Here is an 18849-nt window from a genome sequence, read left to right on the forward strand (position 1 = left end):
GGAAGCGAGACGGGGGACAGGATCGGGAAAGGTCCACAAGCCAGGATTCGAACTCGGGTCACCCGAAGCACAACGGCGCCATATGTCAGCACGCTGCCCATGAGGCTATCGGTGCCGACCTTTTAACCTTATGTTAATGAGAATTTCACACTAGTTAAAAGTGATGTTCATGCAAGACACAGACACATTTTCTTTCTTTAATATTTTTATTTATGATATAACCAAAACAGACGCCTGTGTTTATAATATCTACACTCACACAATGTACAGGTTACCATATAAAATCTACAAAATGATAATGACAAACATTTAGTTTGACAGATAACAGTTGTACAGCATAAAGTGATAGAACACTGTTTGTTTTGCCATATATATATTTATCTGTGTTTGGCACTTGACCACATGTTGCTGTCTTGTGCGGTTTAGAATGCCAGATGCTAAATAACATTTTAGTTTTTTTTAATGAAGGAGAATCTACAAACATGAAAAAACAACAACATTTTTTTCCTTTTGTTATTAATTTTAAATTCAAGCTCCTTCACGAATCGTTCTGATCAGCATGTGGCTGAAGAACGTTTGATCATTACAACCTTGACTTCACAGCAAATTCAGAGGAAACCACAGAGAGTTTCTGATGGCTATCCATCATACACATGGCCTCAAATAAGATGTGGTTTGCTTGTGAGCGAGTGTTTGTGTATTTATAAATGGACGGAAGATTTGCATCACACAAAAAGCATATCCTTTACACAGTCCCTTGCATTTTAAAACACAGTCACTTCTAACCCTGAGGATGTGCAGACATATTCATACACATTAATATTCTGTCCAATACGCTCCAATTGTCTCTCCATAGTCATGTCACCGACAGAATGCTCACAAGTCCTGACCGAAATGTATGCATAGACAAACACTGGATAAACACACGAGTACTCAAAAAGCACCACATACATACATACCACATACACGCATATTCATCTTAAAATGTACAGAATGAAAACGCAGAGAATACATTCAGTTTGACCCACATGTATTATGTGCAAAATGATTTGAGCTGTTATTTTACCCAGGATATAAAAATAAAATACTATGGCCAAGATTCAGTCAAATTTGAATTGGCGTTAGCATGTTGCTAATGCTAACATGTAGTATTTTATGGTGTGGGCAGAACATTGACTGAATCAAGGTCTGGATAGAGCAGAAAGTGTGCTAGAAAGCTGACGTGAATCTGTTGGCTGGCTATAAATGCTGCAGGGGTTCATGGTGCATAGTAATGTGTGGTCTTCACTGCTCATTGTCACAGTCATACATAGATATGCTTTTACTGTACAAATGATTATTTGAAACAGGAGAAAATGTCATATTTCAATAATAGCAGTTTCAGAATGAAAAGCATTTTCCGTGGTGTGATACATTTTTATCACCCACCAAGTTAAACCATAAATTACTGTAGGCTATATCTACAATTTCTTTGTCTAATACTTTTTCATGTTTCCTCTTTTGAAGCAGCAAAATCAATATTATTGTTGTCCCTGTGAAAATATTACTTTGTAAAATGATTTTTTTCCAACTATTATTGTCAGTCCTATGCATCAAGTATTAATGTTTAAAAAATATTTGTAATAATTACAATTTTAATTTTTTATTTGTATACATTATACTGGTGCTCATAAAAGGAGCACCATCATGACAAAATTAGATCCCAACCATCCCTTTAAGAATTTCTATCACAGGCTCTGTCATCATAATGTTGAAAAAAAATAAAATAAACTTCAAGTAAAAAAACTCTGTGTCGCCCAAGCGCCTCTCTTAAATAGATGTACAGTGTGTGCTGAATGGAATTGAAGTACTAGGAACACTAGGAATGACAATAGTTATTGTGTGTGTGAAATGATTTAATTTAGTAAATTCTTAAAAATAATTATTAAAAAAACTATAGTTTGGTGTTTAGAAATCATATGCAATCTGGGATTTTTGACGAAGTGTCATATTATCCCATGCTTAGAAAATGTTGCTTCAGCTCCCTCTCAAACCTCTGTTAATTTTTAAAGCTCTTTTTGAGGGGGTTTATTTCAGTACCAAAATTTTACAACAGGATGCGATGTCACTAGCATCACTGCCTAAAAAGCCTTATGTGAGGAATTCACAGAGAGACACATGTACACCAGCTTCTTAGTGTTCACGGCCTCTGTATATGAGTTTCTGAACGTTACCTGATGTGTGTCTGTGGGGAAAAAAATTGTTGCATGTTTCCATGCTTGGTGTTCAGTGGGAAACCCACAGACACTCAGATAGGGGTGTAGTTTTGGAGTCCAGGCTCTGACCGAACAAAAAGACTTGTGTAAGAGAGGTCATGACAGTAGCGAGACGCTGTTGATTCACTGGCCGGCACTGCTGGGATCGCACTGCAACAGTCGCACGATGGATGGGTCGCTCTTTGCTCCCTCTACAAACTCTTCGAGTGACAGCTTACCTGAGGGAGGACAAAGGGTCAAGGTTAAAAATAACCAGTGTTTGCCTGGTTAGCATAATTTAGCCATTCGAAAGCACTTATGTATTTAGGCAAAGCTATTTATTTTTTTGAGCAAGATCTGAATCTCAAAAATACCAGACTTAAGTACCTCTTTAAATGTGATGTTTTCATAATTACTTTGAAATATGGTCAGTGTACTGTCAAATGTACTGACAAGAATTTATGACTATACTATGATATACTATTTATACATAATATACTATAATTATATGCAAAATATAATAATATGCATAATATACATAATAATATACATAATATATACTATAGTGTATTTGTAATTACACATTTGTTATGAAGTTTCAAAAGTAATATCTATCTATCTATCTATCTATCTATCTATCTATCTATCTATCTATCTATCTATCTATCTATCTATCTCTCTCTACACACACACACACATATAAATATTTTTTTCAGAATATGTTAACTTTAAATGTTATATTGAACAATAAAATTAAAGGGATAGTTCACCCAAAAATGAAAATTCTGTCAGTAATTACTCACCCTCATGTTGTTCCAACCGCGTAAGACCTTCGTTCATCTTCGGAACACAAATTAAGATATTTTTGATTAAATCTGAGCCTTGTCTCACTCCTCCATAGGCTGCTAGGTGGCCCAAACTTGCTGGCCCAGAAAAGTTATTAAAGAGATCGTTAATATAGTCCAAGTGACTACAGTGGCTCAATCTTAAGTTTATCAAGCGACGAGAATACTTTTTGTGCGCATAACAAACAAAAATAACGACTTTATTCCACTATTAATTTCCTTCTCTTTGGGCCTCGTAGTGTTTTTGCGCTGCGCGTCTGTGTTATACGTAATCACGCATCACACACATGACCAGCGTCGGCCAATAGTGAGCCTACGTGATGACGTGTAACACAGACGCGCTGCGCAAAAACACTACGCAAACCAACTAGAGGTCGAGAGAGAAGGAAATGAATAGTGGAATAAAGTCGTTATTTTTGTTTGTTTTTGCGCACAAAAAGTATCCTCGTCGCTTGATAAACTTAAGATTGAGCCACTGTAGTCACTTGGACTATATTAACGATCTCTTTAATAACTTTTCTGGGACAGCAAGTTTGGGCCACCTAGCAGCCTATGGAGGAGTGAGACAAGGCTCAGATTTAATCAAAAATATCTTAATTTGTGTTCCGAAGATGAACGAAGGTCTTACGCGGTTGGAACAACATGAGGGTGAGTAATTACTGACAGAATTTTCATTTTTGGGTGAACTATCCCTTTAAGTACTTTACATGTGCAGTAAAACATGTTAGTCACATCAAAACAAGTGTACTTTGTTAAATCATGACAAAATATTATTAAAACAATGATTTGTACTTTATGTGAATGAAATCCATCTTCAATGAAAATCTACTTTAAAGTAAAATTTTAATCTGGCATTATTACTAAGTGCACTCTTTAATTCTAAACAGTATGTTGCCTTTTATTTCGTTAATATGATTGGTTTACAAGGGGATAGAAAGCTCACCATCACGATTTGTGTCCATCTGGCGGAAGATCTTCTCTGTGCGTTTCTCAGGCGTGGACTCGTCCTCTGGCATCTTCATCACTGCAGATACCATCCTATAGATGGCCTGAAGAAGACACACAAAGGATTTCAGTTAGCTAAGCAGTCTAACAAGCATATCTATATTAAGATTCTGAACCCGTTGCAATGCATTGCGATGCATTATGGGATTGCAATGCAATGCATAATGGGATTGTCTTATCTGGGAAAGATACATGCAATGCTGCGTTAGGATTTGCTAGCTTTTGGTTTAGGAGTGCACCTATGATGCTGTTACAGGCAAGCAGGCACTAAAAGCTGCCTTTTGTAAATCTTATTAGAGAAAATTAGAGAACTCTGGGTATGATTTGGAACTGGAGCCATCACTTCGTAACTATTTCAAAGTAACCATAGCGACTGTTTTTCTCAGGTAATTGAATGAATTGAAAAGGAAATTACAGCCATTTGTGTGCACTCAGCTGTCAGATTCAGGGAGTGCACTTAGGAAGTTGACACATCTCACCAACTGCTACAACGGCGTGAAATTTACCTAAATACGGGCAAAAATAATTGCCTGCTGCACTCAACTCTCCCTATCTGAGCAAAACATCATGCACAAATGAATATTGCTATATGAAGTAACCTATTTTTGTGATATAAAACAAGGTAATAAGCCACAAGCCAAATCAATTTGCTATGTTTATTCACTGAATGGGAATAGCTGAAATATAAATTAATATACACAATAAGGTTAGAAAATATAGCTTCTGTTAAGTATTAAAAACCAAAGGAAACGTGTTTTTGTACACAATGGTTGATTGATAATGTAATGGAAGCTTCTCATAATATAGGCACTACTTTAATAAGTTTGTGATAAAACAGAGGCTAAATTGACAGCTAATTGATTGAAACCAGCACAATCTACATTTATGTTCAAAAGACACACTACAGTTTCTGAAATGTGCCCTAACCAGGCATAAAGTGCTAGTTTTCAGTGTAAAGTTTTGATCCAATCAGAGAGTTGAATTTTAAACCAATCAGATTTTATTGTAAGTGGAGTGACAATCAACTTGCCTTGGGTCTATATAGTTTGGACAAACACTCTAAATGGTCACTACTAATCATTTCGGTTTCACTTTATTTGGATGGTTCCTTTAACACATTCTGTTGACTACACAAGTAACGTTGCACCTACATGTCTACTAACCTTCATTAGAGTGTTAGTAGAGGATTGGTAGACGTAAGGTTAGGGCTAGAATAAGTTGACATGTAGCTGCAAAGTTACGTATAGTTAGTAAATTGTCTGTTGGAGGACCATCACAATAAAGTGTTAGCAGATATTAAGCAGACAGTCTACTAATACTCTATTTAGAGTTAGTTGACATGTAGCTGTAAAGTTACTTATAGTCAACAGAATGTTTAAAAGGGACCATCAAAATAAAGTGTTACCATAAACAGTCATTTATATCTCCACAAATGATAGCCTAAACCTAAAAATGAATGTCTTTTCTTTTTTGTTTCCCTGCTGAAAAACAAAACAAAAAAACCCAGCTAAAACCAGCTCAAGCTGGTTGGCTGGTCTTAGCTGGTTTAAACTGGTCAAGCTGGTCTCCCAGCTAAAACCAGCCTGACCATCTTAAGAAGTTATAATAAATGAGCCTGCTAAACCAGCTGAACAGCTGGAAGACCAGCCAACCATATGCTGGTTTTAGCTAGTTTTTTTGTTTTTTTTTTCAGCAAGAAAGTACCTAAACATGGAGGAAATGGGTTTTCTCACTTTGTCAGGAGATGTCTGTAATGTTTCAACCGAGAGCGATACAGAATCACACTCATAAACTCACACACACCTGTACAATCTCGAGCATTTCCGCCTTGCTTATGTATCCATTGCCATCCAGATCGTACATACTGAAGGCCCACTTTAGCTTCTGATCCAAACGGCCGCGTGACGTGACGCTCAGGGCAATGATAAACTCTCTGAAATCTATTGTTCCATCTCCGTTGGCGTCGAAGGTTCTGAAGACGTGCTCCGCAAACTTTGACGCGTCTCCGTAGGGGAAAAAGTTGCCGTAGATCTTCTTAAATTCTTCCATGCTGAGCGCACCACTGGGGCAGTCCCGCAGGAAGCCCTTGTACCACTCCTGGATCTCATGCTCGGTGAAGTCTGTGTTATCCAGCAGGTCCTGTATAACCTCGGGACGGAGTTTGCTGTTCTGCTTTCCCATGTTGATAGTCTGGTTTCAACTAAAAGAGAAAAAAGAGAATAACTGGTAAAGTAAAGTAAATACGCTTATCTCAGCCTATATTCTGACGTACAACCCAGAAGCGCTGCACTGTTACACTACGTGAACTCACTCAGAGGCCCAAACAGAAGAAAATTAATAGTTGAATACATTTTGGGGGGGGGGGGTTTGCGCACAAAAAGTATTCTTGTCGCTTGATAAACTTAAGGTTGAGCCATTGTAGTCACTTGGACTATTTTAACGATGTCTTTACTAACTTTTCTGGGATGGCAGATATCGATTACCTAGCAGCCTATGAAGGAGTGAGCCAGCTCTCAGATTTATCTTCAGATCAAAATATCTTAATTTGTGTTCCGAAGATGAACGAAAGTCTTGCGGGGTTGGACAACATGAGGGTGAGTAATTACTGACAGAATTTAAATTTTTGGGTGAACTAACCCTTTAATAGGCTTGTTTTGTCTTATCTTAAAGATGACATTTTATGGACCCTTTTCACAAGATATAATATAAATCTATGGTGTCCCCAGAATGTGTCTCTGAAATTTCAGCTAAAAAAATATTACCCCACACAGATACATTTTTTATTGCATGCTAAAACGGACACTTTTTGGGTGTGTCCCTTTAAATGCAAATGTGCTGCTGTTCCCCGCCTCTGTTTAGAAGATGGCCGATCCTTTACACGAGCTTCGGATACAATAACAAAACGCACGAATAATCTCACTCATCCAAAATCTCAGAAATAACCAGTGTAGTGCAGCCATACAAAGAGAAGATTCAGGAAGAAGTTGCAACCTTTAGACAGCACCTGGACTTTTCTGAATGGTAGTGGATACATTTAGGCTTTTTTTTGGTCAAATAGTGTTCTGTGCTCGTTTAGGCAGCCAACGACAGAACAGTCTGCATGCTTTGCTTGAACTTTTGCCATTGCCTTAAAACTGGTTACGCTGTTGTTGCTTGCGAAAACCAAAATGGCGGCGCCTTGGGTGGAAATGTCCAGATCAAGGGGTGGTATTGTAATATTATAATAATATCCCCTTCCTATGTCAGAAGGGGAGCGAAATCTGATCGGCTTAGTTTTTGACATGCTTGCAGAGAAAGGCTTACCTAAACAAATTTTTCTTACATCAGCAGTATCTCAGATTTTTATCATTTTTCCAGATCACTGATTTGACTTTCTATTCGCATACATTATAGCTCAACAATTTTCTCATAAGTGTCTATTTCTCCTTTTTTAGAGACAAATATAAGATGATCAGTTTTAGTCTCATGAGCTCTGCAATAAACATACACAGCAGAAAACAACAATGTTGCATTGCCTTAACCCTGACGGTACGAGCCCCTTGTTGTAATTGTACTAGTATGTATGCAAAGCACACATATCTGCCACATATCGAAAATTTCTCTTCCTTTTCCCATCTGTCAACTGAACTTTCCACTGGTAGACCGCAGTGCATGCTTTCACCTTCTGCAGTGTGTGTCTATGTGTGTGTGCAGCTGCACCAAAATCATTTCCTGATGCAAATCTCTTATAAAAACCCACGTGCCTGCCATCTTACATACATATGATCTCGAGAGCACATATCAGGGTAATTCTACGAAATCACTGCTTTTTCCTGGTTCATTTTAATACAGCAAGGAGAAGCTGCAAACATCCTAATCCTAATGATGTAAGGAAAAAAAACATTAAAATAATAATGTCTATTAACAATGCATTAAGTAATCACAATAAAAGTCATTTTTATATATGCATAATATTTATGTCAGGCACACAAATGGCATGTACAATGACTCTTTATTCTCATCCACGTCCACGTCCACTGAGATGAGATTGGATGGAGGGTGATGGGGGACAAAAAATAACACTAGGGAGATTATAAGATTGAGAAACTGAAACTCCTCTTGTAAACAGGAAGCAGTCCATCAGTTTGCCTTTCACTGCTCCTCACGCACCGCATGTGACCGTCCTGCCCGACACTATATATAGTGTTTATTTATCTTTTATTTAACAAAATGATATGAAAAAAGTGAGAGAAAAAATTATGAAAAATGTACTCTTTGAACTTTAGTGCACATTTATCTGTCCCACATCTGTTTCTCTCTCGCTTACAGTATGTGCTTGTGGGAAACTGTCAGTCATAAATGGTGAAATATCTTTGAAGTTGAAATTAATTAGTCAAATGAATGTCAAGAAATAGTTTTAAAGATAATCATACCAGTCAAAAAGTTTTCTTTTCAGTTTTGGTCATTTCTGTGAAAAAATAATGATATTAGCATAAGATTCATTTTCCTTGGCCCCTTATAAAACACTACTGTTCAAATGTGTGGTGTAAGTAAGATTTTTTGAAGAAATTAATGCTTCTATTCAGCAAAGAAATACTGAATTGATCAAAAGTGACAGCAAATACATTCATAATGTTACAAAAGATTTCTATTTCAAAGAAATGCTGGCCTTTTAAACTTTCTATTCATCAAAGAATCCTGGATAACAAAAATGATCATAGTTTCTACAAAAATATGAAGCAGCACAACTGTTTTCAACATTGACAATAATAAAAACTGTTTCTTGAGCAGCAAATCCACATATGAAAATGATTTCTGAAGGATCACTTGGCACTGAAGACTGGGAAATGATGATGAAAATTCAGCTTTGCCATCACAGGAATAAATTACATTTTAAGATATATTAAAATAGAAAACAGTTATATTTTAAATTGTAATAATATTTTACAGCATCACTGTTTTGTTTACAGCATTTTTGATCAAATGCAGCCTTAGTGAGCATAAAAAAAATCTTACTGACCCCAAACTTTTAAATGGTTATTTTAATTTTATTTTAACATTGAATTATGTGCCCATGGAAACCTAGAGGAAAATAGTATTGCGTTGTCAACGTTTTTGACTTCGTTTTTTTGCCTGCTTACACATGATTGTACCATTCAGTAACGTGCGGTGAAATCTTGTCATGGGTAGGCTGTGACCTATCAATGTGGCATATATGTTTATATATTCATTCAGTTAATGTAGCAACCCAAGTTCATATCAGGCATCATCACATCGCTGCCTGCATACAGCAAAGTCAGTCATATGTGAGGCTAATACACAATCAAATCTACACAAATCTACACACATCTATCTTATGACTTATACAACAAACAAATGTTTTGTGCGGGACACAGTAACGTTAAGAGAGGGAGGCGGCGCGGTGTCAGCGAACCGACAAGCAGCCTAGTCACTATTGTAGTTTGTATTAATGCCATGGTTCAACAAATAATGTAAAGGTTAAATAATAATTCACTTAGACTTTATAAGAAGCAATTGCGACTTTATTTCACACAATTCTGACTTTATATCTTGCAATTCTGACTTTATAACATGCAATTGCGACTTTATTTCACGCAATTCTGAGAAATAATGACAGAATTGCGAGATGTAAACTCGCAATTGTGAGATAATAAGTCGCAATTATCTTTTAAAATGTTTTATTCTGTGGCGGAAACAAGCTTCCATACCTCCTGGCCTCTTCCTCCCATCCATCCTCCCTGACGCATTATGGTAGGGCCGGCCCAGCTATCGGTAGGCGCCGGCGGTGCCGCGGTAGCCTACTCCTGAGAAAACGTTTTGGAAAAGACGGGCTATGGACCCAACCAACTCTATAGGAGGGGAGGGGAGAACTCCCTCACATGGTACAACCTATGCAGAGGCTGCGCGCTGCGGTGTCAGAATGCGGAACGTCCGAACGTGTGTAGCCTAATGTAACTAACGTGACAAGTGTGAAAAAAGAAAATCCTCGACCGGCCCAAAAGTGAAGCGGCCCACCGGGAATTCTCCCGATTACCCAGCCCGGGCCTGTTGACAGCCAACGCTAGGCGCCGCTAGATCGGGAAGCGCGGATTGAGTGAGAGCGAGTGGATCACGTGACATGAAGCAAGCTCGGTCTCTGCCTCAATGTTGATAATTCAAGATAGCATGAGAACTGACTGCGCATGCGCAAACCTACGTAAACTACGTTCTATGGACCAAAGAGGCACTGCTAACCTCTGCCTCAATGGCCATGGCCTTGCATTTCCTGCATGAAACAATGGTTTTAGGAGCAAACAATGGCAAAATGAGTATATTATATGTGTATTCCTGAAAATTTTTGTTACAAAAATTAATATTTGGAATAAAATAAATGCAATTAATAATGTGGTGAATTAATAAAGTTCTTGGAATTAATAAATGTAATGTCAACATTTCCTTTGGTGAGGCACTGCCTACCCTGCCTACCCTGACCGCACGTCCCTGGTACCATTAGACCATTTACGGACATCTAGAACTGTTTTCTGAACAATTTCTGTATTCTCCCATGATCTTCAAAGGCCTGACCAAACTGAACACTCCATCCTCACCTCTCTCTACAAACCAGAGCCTTCAACCACACACACATACTACCTCCACCCATCCAGTCTGAGCACACAAAGCACAACAGACCCATTTGTCCACAACAGACTTTCATGCCGCTTCTGTGGATGGAGCAGATGGATAAAAGCATTGTGATCAATCAAAGTGTAATTGCTTAATGGAAATGCCGCATTTATATTACATTCCACCCGTTGTCATGGTAACAGACAGTCTAATCTTACTGTTAGTGAAACACAACATTTGTATCAAAAATGTGCCAGTATTCAACAATGGTATTTATGGATAAATAAAACAATAGAACGTAAGTAAACTAGATTCTCTGAAACATAGATAGAATAGCATGTCTATTATTGTCTGGTATCTCTTGGCCTTTTAGATCATTGATGACATCACCTCTGATCCCTCCTCAGGACAAGCCATGTTCTTGAGAACCTGAGCTTAGCCCGAATGGCTCGTGGGATCACTGATGTTCTTGGCCAACAGCTCAAAGATCTCTGTCTCAAATTAACCCTAAGACTCTTAGAGCCTCCAATAGCACTTCGGTGACGTCACGCTTACATAACGCAGGCCCACAGACAGCTTGGCCATGTGGTGCTACAGGTGGACACAAGGCACAGATGTCCCTTCAATGACCTGAGGACAGGTGACTAGTTACTCAAGAACATGTCACACCCACCAAACTAAATATATGCAGTTTATATACATACATACATACATACATATAGCCTATACATAAATATTGTGTACTAAAACTAAAACTTAAAAATCATTGTTGTTAATCAAATTAAATAGAATATTAATATTAGATAAAAAAACATAAAGAAATGTTGCATTGGCATCTAATTTAAGTACTAAAATAACTAACCAAAAAAAAAAAAACGAAAGTAGAAATATAAAAGACAAATGAAAAAAAATAAAAAAAATAAAAAATGACTCAAACTGAAATGATACTAAAATAACAGTGTTTGCCATTGGTACTGATTCATTCATTCATTCATTGGGCAGTGGTGTGTGTGTGAATCAATAAATAAATTATTAAATGAAAGAAAGAAAGAAAGAAAGAGGAAGGTGTGTGTTGTTTGATATCAAAGTTGCTATTTCCCCTCCACCCTTCAAAACCACAGAGACAGAATAAAACCACAATCTCCGAAACTGAAGTATATGACTGTGGAAAATGTCAGCACTGTATTCATCTTTGTGAGGGTTCTATGAAATGAATTCATCAAATGCTCTCATAGTTTCCTTGTTCTTTCCCATGCTCACCAAAATACACCACTGTGTTAACTGTGCAAGAAAGTACAGCATTTCTGTATATGAGTTATCATGGGTACATCTAGTGACATTAGTCAATGTGGAAATTTCCTTCACATATCAGCAGTCATCTACAGTGCTGCATTTACATGGCTAGGTTCAGTGTATACTCAAATTAAAATCATGGGGGAAAATCAAGTGAGCATTAACATAATGATAGCCAGCGTGCTCAATATGAAAATGTATCAGGATCAATTAATGTTTTATTCACAGATCTCATGTATCTCACATATAGCTATTAATTTTATGCCAAACCCTTGCAAGACTGTTGGTTTCTGTGGCTCACTGCTGGCAACTGTTTACCTCAATCTGCACTTTACATCTGTGCCATTTTATCACCAAATTCATGCCACATCAGTTTCAGTTTGTCTCATTTATAACCATTTAGCCCACAAAATAATAAATAACAAATAAATTAAATTACATTTTAAAACAGTCTTTACATAAATATCTTTTTTTTTCGTTGCTTTTAATCTTTTTTTAAATGGTGTATATGCATTTTTACTGAAAAACATGTCAAATGCTAATGCCGTGTTTGATTCATTCAATATAATAAAAATTAAATAATGTTTGCTGTTAATTGTAAGAAGTAACAGCAGATGTTAATGCTGTTAATTGGTCCAGAAGATGATGATGAAGAGTCCAAAAGGTTCAATAAAACAAACAAGTAATCCACATGAAGAAAGGCAATGTGACAGCATGTTGAACACAACAATAAACCACTAAATAGAGCAAAAAGAGGAACTTAAATACACAGTGATGATGACAAAATAACGAACAGGTATGATTATTGAATGAGTGTCCATGACAACTAATTACTGGTGGTAAACTAGGAAAAAAGGAAACACAGGAAACAGGTAACTGAGGCATATAAAATGTCCATGAAAATGAAACTAAACACACAGATCGTGACAGACCGCCAGATCAAGAACGAGTGACAGAACGCATGGATAGATGAAGGGAATAAGGGTGGAGGTTCTGGAGGTGGACGAGGGACCAGCAAGGTGCTGGTAACCAATAGGGGAGAAAATTGGAGGAACCAGGGTGGAGCAGAGAAAGAGAGAAGCCATGGAGGAGTTGATGGTGGGAGGAGCCATGGAAGAGATGACGGTGGAAGGGCCCATGGAGGAGTGGATGGTGGTAGGATCCAGGGAAGAATGGACAGCCTCAGAACGACCCAGGAGATGGCCATGAGGCGATCCACGGCGGCAGTGATGGAGGGACGAGCCAAGGTTGTAGTTGGTGGTAGGATATAGAGGCCCAGGCTGAGTCCGTGGGACCAAGAGACCCGGTGAGACTGGGAGACCAAGGCGGAGTCCCGGTGACGAGCGGCTGAAGTGGAGCCAGGTTGCCGGAGGCTTGTGGCAGACAGCCTGGAAGTCCGTGGTGATGGTGGCGCGACGACTGACCAGGTCGGAGCAAGTGGGACAAGGGAGCCCGGTGGAGCCTGAAGGAAAACGTTCCTGGTGGAGCCGAGGGGGTGAGGAGCCGAGGCGAAGCCGATTGGTTGATAGGCCGAGGTGGAACTGAGGGCTCAGAGGGATGAGGCAGAGCCCAGGACTCCTCATGCCAGGGCAGAGATGAGGACCGGAAGCCACAAGGCAGATCAGGGGTGCATGGCAGGGCTGATGGTGGAGCTGAGGGGCTGAAGGGAGCCAGCGGAGCCAAGGGAATTGCTGGCTTCGGTGGAGCGTGTAGGAGAAGATTGGGTGTGGATGAAGGCTCCGTGATGGACAGGGATGGTGGTGACAAAGAACACTATGACGACTTAGATTGGTGGAGACGAAGAACTTGGACTGGACAGGACCAGTGGCGATGAAGACACATTAGTGTAGGAAAGGACTAGTGACAGAGAAGTTCTGTGGGTGGGCAGGGTGGGAAACACTACCTCAGTCTCCCAGTCGACCAGCCCTTCTTCCTCATCCATCACCACCAATATTCCATTTTGTGGCAGGCTCACACACCTGGTCAGCCAGGACCTCAGGCTTTGCATCCGGGACGGACTAAAGTGTGGCTGGACGCTGGCCACGGAGTCCTCTTTCTCTTCGCCTACATCAAAAGAAGATCCGTCGACCCACAGGGCGAAGCGCTCAGCAGGAGTTTCCTCGTGGCATCAGCAGCCGGATCTTGTCATCGAGTCTGATCCAAAACCCCTCCATGAGAGTGATGTTGTTGCAGACGGCGAGGTGGCTCCTCCACATACTCCTCTAAGTTCCTTCCTCCTTGAATCATGACCTCGTTGGGTCTGTTACAGCTCCCCATCAAAGCTACATTGATGGAGGCAATCTCCATTTTCACTTCTTTAAGTTCCAGTGTTCTGTAACATTTAGGTCCAGATGATAAAGATGAATAGTTAAAAAGGTAAAATAAAACAAAAAATGTATTAAGAAATAGAATTAGCAATAAAAATACGTTTTTAGTTTTTAAAGTTAAGTTAGATACGATTATTGCAGAATGTGGTTTCATTTCTGAATGAATCCATATTTTTGAATAAATCGGTTGAGTAAAAGATTCAATGACCCATTCCTTATAACAGTCACTTGAATTACTTAGCAAGATCTGGCCATATTATTAAGTGATGCAGTCTATAAATACTAATATTGGGTTTCTGGAGATATTAAATGTGAAATTCGCTAGCAGGAGTCTTTGCATTGACTGCAAAGAACACACATCTCTCTCTCTCTCTCTCTCTCCTTGTACCTGAAGGATTAACTCAAGGTTCTGTTGGGCTAATCTGAAGCAGTAGGATATAAATATAGACTCATGTCTGTTATGTAAGGACCACTAAATATCTTATACCAGGACTTGGTGATAAAGAAAGCACAGCATGTATACGTTATGGAATCCATTGGTAATGCGTAAAACACAACAATGTGCTTTTCTAAGTCAAAATCAAATTATTGACATTTTTCCCAGCTGAGTCTGCATTAATCTGCAACCTCAGGATCGCCCAATATTAAATATGAAATAAAATATGCAATATAAAATAAATCCATCACAATTCATTGAGTAAAACTTTGTAAAATAAGCTGGGATTCTGCATGGATGTAGAAAGTCAGTGACCGTAATATGAGGATTTGCAGGGCTAGTTTAAAAATGGTGACTTTCTCTCTCAAGGCATGACCTCTGCTGAGATCTTTGCCTTCACAAATTGGTTTTAAAACACTATGAAATAAGAGTGTGGCATTTGGAATAATGGTTGCGTATAAACCATTCCATTCCAATAATGGTTGCGTATGAAAGTACAAGCAGTTGAAAGCTAGAGTAAAATTACCATCTAAATGTCTTGCTTGCCTGAGAAAAATTCAGTGAATGTACTTGAAAGTAGTTATAAATATCACACACCCTAGGCTGACATTTTTTTTATACCAGTGCCGAGGTCGTTAAGGTCCATATTTCCTGTCAGAAGACACAGCAAATTTTGATTAATACCCAGACTTTTGACGTTAAACATGTTTGTCCAGTTCAAATGTAAACGTTCAACAATCAATCTAAAAGCTTTAACTGCTTGTAAACTATCCTTGCTTGACCTCGACACAATCCTCCATCCATCTGTGAGAACGGCCCTAACCGCCATCGTGAGACATGCTCGACAATTCCAGCACATGCTCTTAACGTAAATATTTGCAAAGTGCCTATTTTTGGAAACATTTTTTTCATACCATTTGCAGTTTTAAATCATGGTCCCATTACAGCAATTGTGACAGGACATGTCAACAAACTGGAAATGCTTTTATATCACGGCCTCAGTGCTTACAAATTGAATGTAGATGAACTCAAGTGTGAAATCACTATGGCTCAACACCACTTCTCATTACAATGTGCTATTACTGTTCTCAGCTGCTGTCACTTACATTACGATAATAACTAGCCTCAGCCTCATTAAAAATACGCACACGAGTCAATCTAAACACCGTGGGCAACACATTGCACTGGGCATCACAGTCCACTGCGACTCAAAAGCTCTTAGAGATGTTAAGGAGATGAAGCATTTTATAAGAGAGACAAGTCACAGTATATGCTTTTACCATGATTATACTGAAGCTGAAACTCAGAGAAGATGGACTCTGTAGCCACCAGGTCTATATTTGCACTGCCATAAAGTGCACAACTAAACAGAAGACATTAATGAACAGCACTGGTCATAATGCTCTGCTACCAAACCTATGTTAATCTATACAGTCAGTCTATATGCTAGAGATTAAACTTGTTTGCCTTCAAGCGTATACTACACATCTTACACACAAATAATATGTCCTTTGTTTTTCAGCATTTTTAAAGACTCTTTTCGCTGTTCACTTCAATATTAATTTATTTTTTACAAGTATTCTATGTAGTCACTCATTTAATATAAGCTCAGTTAATATTTGAAATAATTCTACTAGAATTTGCAAAGCTTTGTTTAAAATAGTTTTAAAACAAGTCAAACAACAGGACACTGCTGTTACACAGCTGTTCTTTAATGGCATCTATAATTCCATGAAGAAACTTTAACATCCATGGAACCTTTCCATTGCACACAAGTGGAAAATGGTTCTTAAGTTCACTTAATTGTTCTTTGAGGAACCCAGAATGGTTCACCTTGACGTAAATGATGCATTTTCAGTTCCACCTGTTGGACCTATGATGTCGCCAGCTTTCTTTCCTCCTTTCTTCCCTTTCTATACCATCTCTGAGTCGGCAGCTCTTCGCAGGAAGCTCTTTAAACCCACACTCCACTCTCCTTTTCTAAATTTCCTTGTCTCTTTATTTTTCTCCCCCTCTCTCTCGGCTCTCTGGGGCTTTACTAAACTCTCCCACAAAGCCGCGCGTCTCTGTTTCCACATCCCTACAGACCGTCACATTTTTCCAAGCGCCCACTTGCGTCTTTTTAGACAGATTGTGGGTTAAAACTCTGTCTGAGCAGAATGCTTTCTGAACAGCCAGTCAGATAATAAACAAGCAAAATTAACGTCACTGTGTAACCTACATGCATGCCTCAACAATTCAAAAGGGAAAAAAGAGCGTCTCAAATACTTCCTGCAACCTGAGATGTTTTGTTAAGTGTTCTCAGAACATGTTTGTCACTTAACCAGAGTTCCCAGTGATACTTCACAAATGATTATATCATATTTCTCTATTTTCCAGTGTACTTGTGATCAACCACTCAATAATGAGAGTCATTAGTCATTTGGAGCAAAAGGCTTATTTCCTCTTTCACATGATACATGTGACTGAATCAATAGGTGAGCTGTTATAACTGCATTGTAACTTAAAAACCTTTGCATATGCTTTAAAAATGTTTCCACAGACATAGTCTGACTTTTTAAATGACAATTTATGGGCTCATATTAATTACATGCACTATTTGCATTTTTTTTTATTCATACATGCGTATAAAAGCTGAAGGGTTATTCAAAATTGTGAAGAACTTGGTGACCACTTAGACTTTCCTTTATACATGTATATATACATTTTAACCCAGCATGTTGTTCAGACATATTCGGATATTCAAAAAACTCTAGTATCTACATGGCACTTCAAAATGCATAGCTTAGATGTAGCCTCATGCTGTGTTCCCTCCTCTAAGCCTTATGTTCCCAGGATTTATCCAAAGCCAAATGATCTGACATTCACTCAGGTCGGTCGCCTTCCAGCATGTTGTCAGTTCCAGGTTTCTCAGTGGAAGAAGGAGACATCAGGTGACCTTCATTCTCCAGATAGAGATGTCCTCATCCTAATAGTTCAAACTGTTGTATCAAACAACAGTTTGCTTCCAGTCATCCAAACCTCATGGGATACTGAAAAATCTCAGCCGTCTCTTTTCAATTTCATGTTCTCGTCCTCTTGTGCATCAGTGCATGGCCACCATATAACTGCACTGAGACTTCACCTGCAAGAAAAAGAGCAAAGCATGGAGAAAAAGGACAGAACTCACCTCAGGTGGTTGTTCTGTTGCTGTGCCGTGAGATTTTAGATTGCCATAACCCGGGGACCTCTGCAGGGAAGAGGCGTTGTGTGGCCTCAGTGGTGATATGCAGCTACAGGTATCAGGAACAAGCTTTGATGCAACCAGCAGCTCCAACGAAAAACTCCACAAGACTCACCCGCAGCTTAGTTCAGAGCACCAAACTGCCTCCCCCAGTGACGTCAAAGCTGTTGGTCACATGGCCTGCCTGAAAAGCCTATGAGAGCCACCGTTGCCCTGGCAACAGGAACTCAGCATTGACTCTTGCTCCTTGTCACTTCTTGATTATTTCTTAATGTCAGAAAAAAACAGCTATTACTTTTCAAACTTAGTTAAATAAAATATATATACATTCAATCCTACAGTCTTTCTATTTAAAGTTATAGAACATGTTTTTTTCTTTTTCCCCCCTGTGAAATATAAGTTTATCTGCAACTGAAAAACAAAATTCCCCCCCAAACTAGCCAGTCCCTATACTGAGAGGCAACTTAAATTAGGCAACTTAAATTTGTAACCCTACCTGGTTTTATGTTTTAATTTGATACATTTTGCCTATTTAATTGTAACATTTAGTGGTGGAAAATGTCTAAATCATAGACAATTGTTTGTAGACTATAATTGTTACAATAAACACACACACACACACACACACACACACACACACACACACACACACACACACACACACACACACACACACACATCACTCATCACTTATTGCAATATTATGTTTTGTGTGTTTTTTTCTTCATGAAAAAAAGCAGTCTTTGCTCTGCAATGACTTTGTTGTTATGATCACATTGAGATGCACAGGACAGGTGGAGAGCGTTAGCGTTAAGAGCAGACGTCCCTCACATTGGAGGCCATGCTTTACTTAAGCAGATTAAAGGGAAGTCAAAGTCTCCTT

At 38.8% G+C, this 18849-nt stretch overlaps 1 protein-coding gene across 1 annotated transcript; it reads right to left on the reverse strand.

Annotated features, from left to right (window-relative positions):
- Positions 1 to 212: 212 nt before the first annotated feature.
- Positions 213 to 18079, reverse strand: ncaldb (neurocalcin delta b). The gene is made up of 4 exons (XM_084424151.1): positions 17913 to 18079; positions 5888 to 6284; positions 4023 to 4128; positions 213 to 2473 (listed from the first exon to the last, which is right to left on the reverse strand). Exons 2-4 carry the CDS (start codon positions 6263 to 6265, stop codon positions 2379 to 2381), a joined length of 579 nt encoding a protein of 192 aa, XP_084280277.1. The 5' UTR covers positions 6266 to 6284; positions 17913 to 18079; the 3' UTR covers positions 213 to 2378.
- Positions 18080 to 18849: the final 770 nt, after the last annotated feature.

Source organism: Rutilus rutilus, assembly GCF_951802725.1.
Source record: "Rutilus rutilus genome assembly, chromosome: 11".
Classification (NCBI taxonomy): domain Eukaryota; kingdom Metazoa; phylum Chordata; class Actinopteri; order Cypriniformes; family Leuciscidae; genus Rutilus; species Rutilus rutilus.

Bases quoted from the DNA above. Each gene is read 5' to 3' on its own strand.
- ncaldb (XM_084424151.1), bottom strand. From the start codon at position 6,265: ATGGGAAAGCAGAACAGCAAACTCCGTCCCGAGGTTATACAGGACCTG. The intron at 4,129-5,887 runs GTGTGTGTGAGT...TGTCTTCTTCAG, and splicing joins AAATGCTCGAGATTGTACAG to GCCATCTATAGGATGGTATC. The intron at 2,474-4,022 runs GTGAGCTTTCTA...GTCCTCCCTCAG, and splicing joins GATGGACACAAATCGTGATG to GTAAGCTGTCACTCGAAGAG.